Source organism: Episyrphus balteatus, chromosome 1, assembly GCF_945859705.1.
Source record: "Episyrphus balteatus chromosome 1, idEpiBalt1.1, whole genome shotgun sequence".
Lineage (NCBI taxonomy): Eukaryota > Metazoa > Arthropoda > Insecta > Diptera > Syrphidae > Episyrphus > Episyrphus balteatus.
Window position 1 is genome coordinate 138630023 of NC_079134.1, and position 12727 is coordinate 138642749.

The following is a 12727-nucleotide window of genomic DNA, read 5'->3' on the forward strand; positions in this document are numbered from 1 at the left end:
CACTTTAGTTTTGATTTCATTTGAATGTAGTTCACTTAAGGAACTCGAGAAAACTATAGGAACTCAAGTAGAAATTATTTTGCCAAAAGGCTTCTAAAAATTTCACTTAAGAAAAGCTTCGACTTGACTATGAATTTCACCCTTAAGTTGCACAAACTTTAAATTTAATTTGTAGAATTTAATTAGTAAAACTTAATTTGTAAAATTTAATTTTTTCATTTCCCTCGAAAAAAAAAACATTTAGGCCTTTATTGACTCTTCATTAAATTTAAAAGCGTCATTAAAAAAGGGAATTTTAAAATTAAAAACAAAATGCATTTATTCAGTCTCTTTTAAGAATTTTTTTAAAGTTTGGCATTATTAACTGATTGAGCATTAAATTTTAAAGTCCTTTTAGATAAAAAACCAAAAATCAGATATTTAAAATGAACTATTTTTCTTGAAAAATTGAAATCAAAGGAAAAAAAAAATCGTTTTCGATGAAATCCAAGTCGATAATTTTCACGAAAGAATCATTTATCTATATATTTACCATTTACTCAACGATTTTCAAAGGACAAATCATAATATATCGTAAAATTTCGTAAGGGTCATTGTTCATTTATTACAGATTTTTAACGAATCAATAAAACCAAATTTCCATACACAAAATCCATAAAATATCAAAACTATCAAAAATCGTACAATTTTGGACTGGACTGGACTGTTGTTTTTCTTCGGCAAATTTTATTTTCAACGCGTTTTATAGCTTAAACTATATTCAAATCTTATATTTGTTTGTAATTAATTCTAAATTCATGAATTTTATTTTTTATGTTTATGCTATTTTTGCAAATAAAAAAAAAATAAAAATAAAAAAACTCAAACTCTTGTCGCAATTCTTTTGAATTTTATTTTTTTTGTTTTCAACTTCTTAGAATTTATCTAATTTTTTATATCTTTATTTCTTCTCTGTGTATTTGTATATTTTGAGATTTACGAGTGCAGGCAGTACCAATAGATACTTGTATACATATTATTTTGATCTAATTTTGGTTTGAGCAATCTGTTACTTGTTGCGACCGAAAACACAACACACATGTTTGTTCTGCTTATTTTTTCAAGGGGTGGTAAAGTGTCAGAGGAATTTATTGAAAGCCGGCACGCTAGTGAGACCACACCAATAGGTGCGGAAACAAAAGAGAGACAAAAAGAGAAGCGTAACGTAGTTCAAATCAAAACCTAAATCACTTATTCTTTCTATGAGACGTCAGACGTGCGTTTCGTGCGTGCGAATCATGCCCATGGTTTCATTTTTCTCCCGGACTATGATGACTTTTTAATGTTTTCCAAGTTTCGTGTGAGATTTTTTTTTCTTCATTTCTTCAGACGTTCTCTTTTGTGCGGGCATTTAAAAGAAAGAAACCTTTTTTCGCACACACAATGGAATGCGAACGCACAATTGCCAGCAGCAAAGAAAGAAACAAAAAAAATTATTCGATAGTTCATCCTAATGTCCGGATGACTGCCCTTCTCTTTATGCTATTGTCCCCAATTGGAGATCATTATAGCCGTTTTTTTGTTGTTGTTGATTGCCAGGGCCGTGCTGTTTAAAGAATGTTCAGCATGCCCTACCTCAATCCCAAAATTAGAATATTCGAATCTAGCCAAACCCGGGGGCATCCATCGCATAACGTTTGGAAACTATGCGGTTGCTTGAGTTTCCTTTTCACATTCACCAGACTCCCCCTTTTCTTGTTGCATTCGCCCTTGCCTTGTTGATGTGGTGTCTCGTCTCCGTTGCTCACTCATTTCAAATAACACCCAAAGACCATACCCCCTCATCCGTGTCGAGTTTATTTACATTTTGTCTCGAGTTTTGGGGTAATACCATTTAATCATTTAATTGGCCATAGATTTTGAATTATTTTTGAATTGAAGTGTGAAACACACAGAAAAGTGAGAGGAATAGAAAACGAAAGAGAGAAAAAAAATTCCACAAAAAATACAGAAAGAGGTCAATTGGGTGCGGTGGTAGGAGGTGGAGGTGGGACCGACCGAATGCTCGCTCGGCGAAAGAAAAAACATTTTACAGGAAATTTATTCAAATCAAAATGAGAAGCGTGGCGTTGAATGATGTTTCAAAGATTTCCAGAGATCAATGTTGTCTAATTTGATTAGAGATTTATTTTATTTTTCTTCATCTTCTTCGAGAATGAGACATCTCCCGGAAAATGTCTATATAATTTTATTATGGAATTAGGATTTTATTTAGTTAAATTTTATTTTTATGGAAATTTATCTTGATGGCAAAAAGAAATATTCTGTGGGGCAGATTTTTTAAGTTCAGAAATTTAATAAAGCAGATATGTTATTGGGATTTTGATTGACCGGTGCTGAATCGGAATTAAATCCTGAGACAATTGCTTATCAAATAGACGGTACTACCTTAGAGGATGGATTGGTATTTCAGCATGGTTCTTTTGAAAATAACGACAGCAGGAATTCTCAATTTTTCGTGTTGTGCTTCTTAATTCAAAAAAACATAAAACAAAGTGCGGTTAGTTACAACATTTATAGTTAAAAAAAAACAATCTAACAAATTTGTATCATATTTGATTTGTTGATTAGCAGAATAGCATATTGAAAATTTGGGGTCTAATTTTTGGTTAGTACAACAGTAATCATACTAATTGACTTTTTAACAAATTTACTTTTTAACATTTTTTTTTTGCTTAAGACCTTAAAACTTAATATATTTCTTTAAACTAATCAGTGTGTTAGTATTTGAGTTGAGGTACTTATTTCTTTTTATTTCGATGAATTTTATAAATAATTGCAGAAGTTAGACCTGTTTAAACATTGTAAGATAAGGAAAAATAGCTTCAGTTTCGATTAATTTTTTCTATGAAAAACAAATTTTTAGTTTTTCAAAATAGCTTTACTCCGTAGTTTGATTCTTTCTCAATCCAAAATAGAAATAAAAAAAATAAAAATTTTAGCCTAATTAAGAAAAAAACCGATATCTATCTTTCAGGTCGTTCTAAAACAACGAAAATTTTATCATGTTTTATTCTCTCTTAGTTAAAAGTGCTTAAATTTGAAAATTGTGGTGATGAAGATATTTAGCATTGTAAAATTTATTTCATTCAATTTATCTTTAAAAATGTGAAAGTTATGCACCGATTTGTAAACGAACACCCGATTTTTACGTGGTTCGCTCAGCCTTGACAGTGCGATCAATAGAACTTTTCTATTTAATTTTTGTCTGTTTGTTCGATTTCATAACTCTCCAAAAATAGAGCCGATATGGTTATTTCACTTACATCAATTGGACAATTTCTGTAACTGAAGCCCCCAAACCGGCAAAAAAATTGAAGATAACGCACATCAAGGAAGGTCGTAAAACGCAGGCATACCGAAAACTATCGAAAATTTCTATAAGATGGTATTTAACGATAGGCGTGTAAAGGTTTATGATATATGTAAATATCTGAAGCAAGGAGGATATTTGAAGAAAGGATTCGAAACACTAGCAAAAAAAATTAACCATGAAAAAGGTGGTTATTGCATTTAGTGAATGCTGATCAAAAACAAGCTCGCAAAAGAATTTCAGAGCAATGTTTATACCGTGTTAAGAAGGATTGGATTGCTTTTTGGAGGCGATTTGCGACAATGGACGAGATATAGGTCTACATTACAGATACCGCGAACATTGGTTTGGCCGAATACCGAATATTCGGCCACGCTCCTCGGCCGAATACCGAATATTCGGCCGCCGAATATTCGGCCAAGGACACTCAGAAAAAAACGTTGGTAATTTCAAAAATTTTATAATTTGTTTCAAGAATAGATGTAGCTTAAAAAATTTCCAACAACATCGTATTGTAACGATGAATAACTGAACTACTTTTAAGATAAATGTCTGAACACACTACCTAGAATTATATATGAGGACTATTCGCCAAGATCGAACGGCGGACCCATACAAGTGGTGGTCAACACATACTACAAAATTTCATATTTTGACAACATTTGAGGAGCTGATTTCAACTATCGGAAAAAAATTGGAAAATGAGATATGCATGTCATTTTTTAGGTCTTTTCAACGCGCGTCTGATTCAATCAAAAATAATTTTCTTAACAGCACACAGAGATAGTTATTCAATGTCAAAAAACGACTTTATTTCCAAAACAGCCTATTGAACACCAAATATTTTTTCCAAAATGGCCTACGCAAAATTTTCTTTCCAATAACGCCTCTTCAGTAAAAAAAATATCAATTTGACGTATGATAAAATGCCTCATTACGATGATGGAGGAGTTACAAAAGTAGTTTTCGTCATCCGTTCGTCCATCTGTACAGCGTGCTAGGACCTAAACGGTCTAATTAAATTTTGTGTACTTAAGGGTTTTAGTAAATAATATTAAGAATCTGTGTTTTTAGTTTTTCTCAAAAATTTGGATAATGCTTGTGGTTTTTTGCGAAAATTGACTTATTTTTTAGCTTATTTCGTACCAATTTTTTTCAAAATTTAGACTGTTATTTCTTATCATTTAAAAAAATTAAATATAGAGCTATTCAAATAACCAAAATAGACACTCCAAATTACAAGAGCAAGTACGTGCGATCCAGAAACGCATTTTAATTCAATTTCATTTATAAAAATGTATTTTTGTTTCTTGTTATAAACTAAAATACTGATATTGATAAAGGTTTATTTACAAACATTTTTTTTTTTAAATCGTGATTTTACCTGCAAAAGAAGATTTTTTTAATAGTTTTACTTCCAAAAGAAGACATAATTCAATTATACTTCCAAAAGCAGATATACCGACTTTTTAATAAGGAATTTTCAATATAAAGACTTGAGATATATTTATTTTGAAAACTTTAATTTTATTAAAATTTCGTAAAGAATAAATTTGTAGAAGATTATTTTGCTCTACATCTTCTGTATTACGAAGTAAAGGTTTTTGGCATTTTACTCAAAACTTCCTTCAGGTCAGATAGCTGGTTTCAGAAATCACCTCCTCATTTCCTAAAGTCTACCTTTCTTTTCCTGGGACAAGTGTTTACAGTGAAAGACTATTTTTCGAAGCAGGAATAGTCTACGAAGATAAACGTAATCGTTTACTACCAACAAATGCGGAACAAATAGTTTTCACAACACTACAACTTGCCTTTAGTAGATTTTAAGCGCTAAAATTAAAATTTTTTAATAAAACACACATTTTGGTATAATAATTTATGTCTTTTTTCTTCTCCATTTGGTATTCGGTATTCGGCCGAATAGTTAAACTATTCGGCCGAATACCGAATACCAGAAAAATAGGCCGAATAGGCCGAATACCGAATAGTGGCCAAATGTTCGCGGCATCTCTAGTCTACATCACTACACGTCAAAACAAAACAACAGCCGAAGCAAAAAAGCAAAGCCGATCACTTCGGCCGGAAATTTTCGACTTGCGAAAAAAATTCTCTGGTCGAATATATTAACAAATAAAACTTATTTGCAGGGAATATTCAAGTTAAAATTTAATAACAAAAAATATAATATGTATGTTGAAGAAATTCGCGTGTTTGCATACTGATTTGTTACAGAGAAATTTGAGAGTCCATAACGCCAAGAAAATCCAACAACTTATGGAACAGATTTGTATCAGAAATAAATGCGAAAGAACGAAAAATAAATTATTGTAATAATTTCTTTGCCAACTCGTTTTTTATTTGTTTTGATCACTTGATTTAACAAATTACATACAAAATAATTCGGAATTCAAAAAAAAAAAAAAACTAATCCGTAAGTGGAAATAGTATTAGTAAAATTTTTGTCCAATTCAAAAACGGAACGGAATAAACTTTCAAGTAGAATTGACTTTCTTGGAATTGAATTCTTCAGTTGGATAAACGCTGAACAAAATTTGTCTAGGTCTAAGGAGATTATCTAACACATAAAATCTTAAAGTCACTTTTTCCAACAAATTCTCAATTGTTGTCATTAGATATAAATTCGTATGTATTTGAATTCATTTTAATGAAGCAACATTACTCGATTTTACCAATATAAACTATTTGCTTCAATGAAACTACGTGCTGATCTTTAGAGATTACAACATTCTACTGCTCTCTCGACCACTCTCGAATTCCAAACACTATCAGTTTTTAAATCAATTTCAAGTGATTTTCAGCCCAACAACAACAAAAACAATTGACTTCAAGGCCGTTTCATAATTTAAAACTATTGTTGTATGTAGGTACTTATCGTAAATAGATTTATTCCATTAGTCACCATATGGTCGTGCTTGGCTAAGTTTGATACCACCTAACATCGTCAGAATACATCACTTTTACATGAGGATAAACAGATAGAGTCGATATGTGAACATCAACTAACTCTTGGGTGGTATTAAAAACAGAAAAACAACAACAAAAAGAAGAGAAGAAGAATTAAAACCACCAGACGTAATTTTCATTCATGCAGATTTTTGTAAAAAACTGTCACCAAGAGAGTGGAATGGAAATCGACACACCAACAAAACACCCACTTTTTTTTTGGAGACGACAAAAATATGAAACTTATTCTACACTACAACAACACGCCCAAGACAACAACACATCGACATCATCATCATCGTCGTCGTAGTCAGATGCAACTACAATTTTTCTCGAGAAAAATCTTCCCAAAGAAGAAAAAAATCAGAAAAATTAAATAAAAATAAAATAGCAATTTGTTTCCAATGTGGACGGAGGAGCTTTCTCCACCGTCGTCAACTGGCCGTTTGCTGTTGCTGGGATAGGATTTGGAATGGGACAGGCTAAATCGTCTTCGTTTTTGTCAATGTTTTGTAGTGTCACAAATGGTTTGCTGGGTTTTGTCGACTTCATCGTCGTCGGTCGTCGTCATTTCTCTAAAAGCAAACAAAAAAGGCGTCCCAGAGCAAACAGCCAGCCAGAAAGCAAAAGCAACCAGCAGCAAGCGGCTGTTCTATTTTTGACCACACACCAATTCGGTGTCCATCTAAAATATATTCTCTCTCACAGAAAAACCATAAAATAAAAAAAAATGAAAACGAGAAGAAAAAAAAATCTTTAAAGAACGAAAATTCTTTGCTTTTTCGCGGATCCTTCTTCTTCTTGTCCAATTCATCTCCAATTCACAATCAACATAGTTATGATGATTCTATTTTTTGCACTTTTATTGGATAATTTTTTAGAAATTTTGGAATTTTTCTCATTTTTTTTTTTTTGCTTCATCACAAAAAAATCATTTTTATTTGTTTATTTATCTCGCGCAAAATGGCAACAACAACAACACATTATTATTACACTGAGAAGGGATTTCACTTCAGTCCACACTTTGCGCATTTTTATCCACTCGACGAGGAATGATGAATATTTTTTTTTTTTTGTGGAGGAATTTTATTTTGTTGGGAGACTTTTTTTTAGTTAGAATCGAATTGGAGTTAAATTTCTGTTCTTTCCTTTGGTTGGCTGATTGGAATCCTTTTGTTTTTATTTGAAGGATTTTTATGTATAAAACTTACCTTTTCTTTGGCACGTCCTGCATGTTTTTGAACTGATTTAGCTAACATTACACCTTTACTTTCTGCCATATTATTTTATTTCAATTCATTCACGACACCGATTTCGAACAGACTAACCCTTTTTCCAAAAGGTTCCCTCGGCCAACGCAAGAAGATTTTTTATTTTTATCGACTGAATAAAAAAAAAATATATAATTTGACATGGGGAATTGGTGGGAGTGAATTTTTGACAATTAGCGAGATGTGATTTGATATGGATTTTGTTTTGGAATTTAGTGGAAATGAAATGGTGTAGAGCTGTTTGATTTGAATTTTTTTACGTTGATACATTTTAGGGCGTGTTCAGTGGAAATTTGATTATTATTTTTTTTAAGCGAGTGTGAGTTAAGCCTTAACTACATTGAGTCAAAAAGTGAAAAAGTACAAAAGTGAAAATTTTCAAACGCATTTTTGTATAGGTAGTTTATCAGTCTAGAAAATTAAATCAAATGATGCAGAAAGATTATTTTTTGGTCTAAAACAAAATTTGTATACTCTTTTTAACAAAACAATTGCACTTGGCAGAAAAAAAATATTTTCAGTTTAGTACTTTTTCAAAAAGTGGTAGTTAAACCTTTAGAATTATATTAGTGTTTTTTCTTTTCTTATTTCATTCAGAAAATTAAGTAAATGTTCGTGACAAAATAAAATAACCGAACATACTGATGAGTGATGATTAAAGGAATTCTACATTTTACAAAATTATAAAAGTAGTAGATGAAAGTAGCCGCTGCGGTGCTAAAAATAATCATATTGACACTTGGCATCACGGCACCTGGTGGATAGCGACGAAAACCCGAAAGTTATATAGATTATTTTCCGATTTGCCGCTCAATGTAATTTCCATAAGATAAAAATAAAAAAGACCTCGAAAAACATTTATTTTACGAATTAATTTTATATGTACGAGTATCAATATTATGATTGTAAAATGATAATAATATGTGTTTATATAGAAATTATTAAATTATTCTTTTATTTGTTTTGCTTTTTCACAAATAATAGTAGGTAAGCATTTTTTTTTATTTTCAACAGTTTTGAAAGAAAATTAAACCAAAATAGTTTCTATATTTTTTGTAGTATTTGTTGTTGTTTTCCTGCGATTTGCTTCCCTTTTTGGAGACAAATTAAATAGGAATTATTATTCTTTTTGATATATTTTGAACCTGATTTAGATATAAACACATATTATTATCATTTTACAATCATAAAATTGATACTCGTTCATATAAAATTAATTCGTAAAATAAATGTCTTTCGAGGTCTTTTTTGTTTTTTTCTTATGGAAACTACATTGAACTGCAAATCGAAAAAAATCTATATCATTTTCGGGTTGTCGCTACAAGTGGTAGATGGCGTGGAAAGCTATTTCCCAAGTCACAATAGAAACTATATTTTTATCAGTTTTGCAGCTGTAAAAAGATAACACAAAAACTGATTCTTAAATGTGTTTCACAAATAAATCTAAGCGCTCAGAACACGTTCAGTTTTGTGTATATTCAGAGCATGTTCAACATGTTTGAGAACTACAACCGCCACCAAACAAACAATATCAATTCTATACAGCCTTACAGGAGCTATATTAACACCTGTAAAGCTTTATAGAAGCAAATTTGTTAGTCGGGCACTTTTTGCAAAAAGTCAAAAAGTGAAAATTTACAAACTCATTTTGTGAAAGTTTTTAAAACCACAAAATTAAAAACTATGGTGCAGAAAACTTTTTTTTTATTTCAAATTTATTTAGTTTTTTCCAAAAAACAAAGAAGAAAAAAAAAAATGTTTTAATTTTTTTAAATTAAAGTTCCCACTTTTTGCAAAAAGTGGCTATTGTAGTTATACCTTTTTGGCTGAAATTTGTAGAGAATTCTATAGATATTTTGTATTGTAGATGTCAGATGTGTTCTAAAAAAAATTATCAAAAGTTTGTAGGTACGTATTTACAAAATTTGATCTGTGAATTTTACAAAACTTTCCGGCTGAAATTCTCCACTTAACTTTAGCTCGGTTTAAATTTGTAGAGTTTTAGCTCCCATACATAGCCATAACATTAAAAAAAATTAAATTCTAGCAGGTACTCTCCACAAATTCGATGTCAAAATTTAGAAGATGTTTGGAGAGAAAAATGTCAGCTAAAATTTAGCACATCTGCGTATACTAGGCTTTAGAAGTTAAAAGACAAAAAACAGTAGCAGTAAAACAGTAGACAACTCAATTTAGACCACTTTCAATTGCTTATTTTTCAAAAAGTGAATATGGGCGAAAACGAAAGTTCCATTTTTCAATTAAATGTCAATTATTTCAATCTAAGTTTCTAAGGAAAGCCTAGTACGCTGCTGATGCGAAACGAAATTTTCCATACAAAATTTCGTTAGCGAAATTGGTTTTGTTTTTGCTTCAAAACTTACTTTTGGATTTTTTTTCTTGAATTTTTTAATTTATATTTCTGTTATTTTAACTTTGATATAATACCTTATGGTATATTTTTTGTTAACATGTTCGCTATTGACTTTGGAGACTTCAAAATTTTTCGTTTCGCTTCAGCAGCGTATTAAGGCTTGGCCACACCGGAGGGTATGCGGTAGCGGTATGGGTAGAGGTAACGGTACTTGTATGAACAAAATTTCAAACTGACATATCAACGTTCAGATGTGGAATTTTTTTCATACAAATATCGTTACCGCTACCCGTACCGCTACCGCATACCCTCCGGTGTGACCAAGCCTTTAGGCTTAAAAGGGCGAAACGAAAGTGTGAATCACTTTTGGGAATAAAAATATTTGAATCCGCCCTCAAGAGCTGTGGTTCTGATTTCATTGAATCACACTTTCTGAAATTGGATTCTTTTTTAATTGTTGAAAAAAACTCACGTACCACTCGTATCGCAAATTTTATACGATTCCCGAAAAAAAAACAATCACAAAATCCGATCGTAGAGACAATTTGTATGAAATTTTCCATTGCAAACGGATTGTGTGGTTGTTTTTTCGGAAATCGTAGCGAATTTCCCATACGAATGGAATTCATGATAAGGCAAATTATTTGTTAACGCTTCCATTTTCTTAAATTGTCCAATTTTGTCCGATGAATCAGTTATCTATCCGTCTCGCAAAATTTGTCTTCTTGTTTTTTTTTTCTTTTAATTCTGCTTACTTTTTTCCCTCAAAGTTATCAATAATATTTTTATTATACCATGTTATTTCTTTCGACAGTTCTGACAGTTCGTAACAATTTCGGCGTTTTCGAAATCGATCGTGCAATTTCATTTCGCGTGAAATTTAAAAGTGATTTCAATTCACTTTCGATCGAAATCCGGCTCATGTGCGTGAGTATTTCTTTTCTTACGTTGCATTGCGATGATGTGCTTTGAATTTTGTAGGAAGAATTCCCCAAAATGTCAATTCGAAAATTGGGAAGCTTGTATACCTTATTGAAAACTGCTAGTTTAAATAAAAATATATAAATTTCGTCCCGTTTCTGCTTGAACCTCGTAAGTACATTTTTTTAAAGATTTGTTTTTTTCTCTTAAACATTGCTCTTAAACTTACAGAAAGAATAGATACAAGGGTTTTAGTTTAGAAACAACTTAATCAATAATGTCTTAAACATAATTTGATTTCTTTTTGTTCAATTCATATTTTTAATTTCAAGAAAAATGTATATTTCTTTTAAGAATTAAACAAAATTTGCTTTGAAGATACGTGGTTCACCCAGAAACGGGACGAATTGTCGTGTTCCTTAAACAATAGCAAACGGAATTTTAATTTTGGTTGCTGGAAATCAAAATCATATTAATTTATTTTCCGAATCAACGTTTTCAAGTTATATGTTAAAAAATATTGTTTTTTAATAAAAAAAAAACTCTTGAGACAGTCGATTTTGGCTGCCAATTCATATAATTATGTTACTTTGGGAGTATTAAGGTTCTCCTTAACTAACGTGGAGCTTTTCAAACTGCATTTCAAGATTTTTAATTTTATAGAACTCCAATTTTTGTTTCAAAATTTTCCTCTCCAAAATGTGTATGTAAATAAAAGCACTTTAATAAATATATTTTTTTTTAAATTTTTTTTATTAAAAATTTGTCTTGGTTAATCCAAGGCCTTACTTAAAAATTATTTATAATTTTTTTTTTTGTTTTCTATTCTTTTTTTTTTTTAAATGCTTAACACTTTACAAAAATAAAAGGATAATTTACTTTTAGATATTATATCAATTTTTTCCCAGAATTATGTTGTTTTGCTCAATTTTTTTTTGTTTTGCTTTTTTTTAAATTTTGTGGTTGTTGCTATTTAGTTAGAAAATACAAGAAATTACAAAAAAAAAAAGAAAATATATAGTAAACAAACTTTTAAACGAAAGAAGGTGCATTTGGAGAAAAACTAAGAGAGAGAAAAAAATATCCATTACACATTTTTTTTTTCTAAAATATCTAACAATTTTTTTTTGAAGAGCAAAGGGGTAAACAAATTTGAACGTGCATTTATTATAAAATTAGTTATGTGTTGTGTGTACAAAAAAACATTTTGGGACCTGTTTCATAAATATTTGACGACAGCGGGTTAAGATTTAATTTAACTCGACTCTATAAATTATTTCAAATCAGTCATTAGAATGTCAAGTGGCGAAAAAAAGGGGTTATTCCAAAAGGTTCCATTTGGTATATGAAAATACGTATCATAAGTTCGTTCTACTTCTTTCACCAAAAGAAAGTTTAAGAAGGAAATAAAATATACGTTTTTTTAAGAAGACAAGTGGAACCAGACTTGAAAAACATTTTTACTAACATAACTCCTATTGAATCAAGCCAACTTCTTCTCTTTCTCTATCTAGTTTGCCAAAAATTCATGAAACAAGACTGTTTTTTTAGTTTTTTTTTTTATGGAAAGAAATTCTCAACGAGAAAACAAACTTATTTTTTATTACTTCGCATGAAGAGAAAACTCACTATGAGATTGTTGGGTTGGGTCGAGTGGGAATATAAATGGCACCCAACATAATTATCATTACACAAAAAAATATTCAAAAGATATACAATATAAATATATATATATACACAAAGAAAGAAAGAATAAAAAAAAAACTAAAATAAAATTAATACATTATCTGAACTAATAATAATATAAAAATGATATTTTCAATTTTCGTGTTTTCAACTTTCAAG

General features: G+C 30.3%; 1 protein-coding gene across 3 annotated transcripts in view; it reads right to left on the bottom strand.

Annotated features, from left to right (window-relative positions):
• Positions 1 to 7696, bottom strand: part of LOC129907873 (myc box-dependent-interacting protein 1) — a 94259-nt gene extending 86563 nt beyond the window's left edge. The window contains exon 1 of one of the 3 annotated variants that reach the window (XM_055984297.1): positions 7528 to 7696. In XM_055984297.1, coding sequence (XP_055840272.1) covers positions 7528 to 7596 — 69 coding nt within the window. In that variant the 5' untranslated portion in view covers positions 7597 to 7696. The remainder of the gene's footprint in view (positions 1 to 7527) is intronic. The other 2 variants (XM_055984295.1, XM_055984296.1) reach the window with 2 other exon arrangements.
• Between the last annotated feature and the right edge of the window lie 5031 nt (positions 7697 to 12727).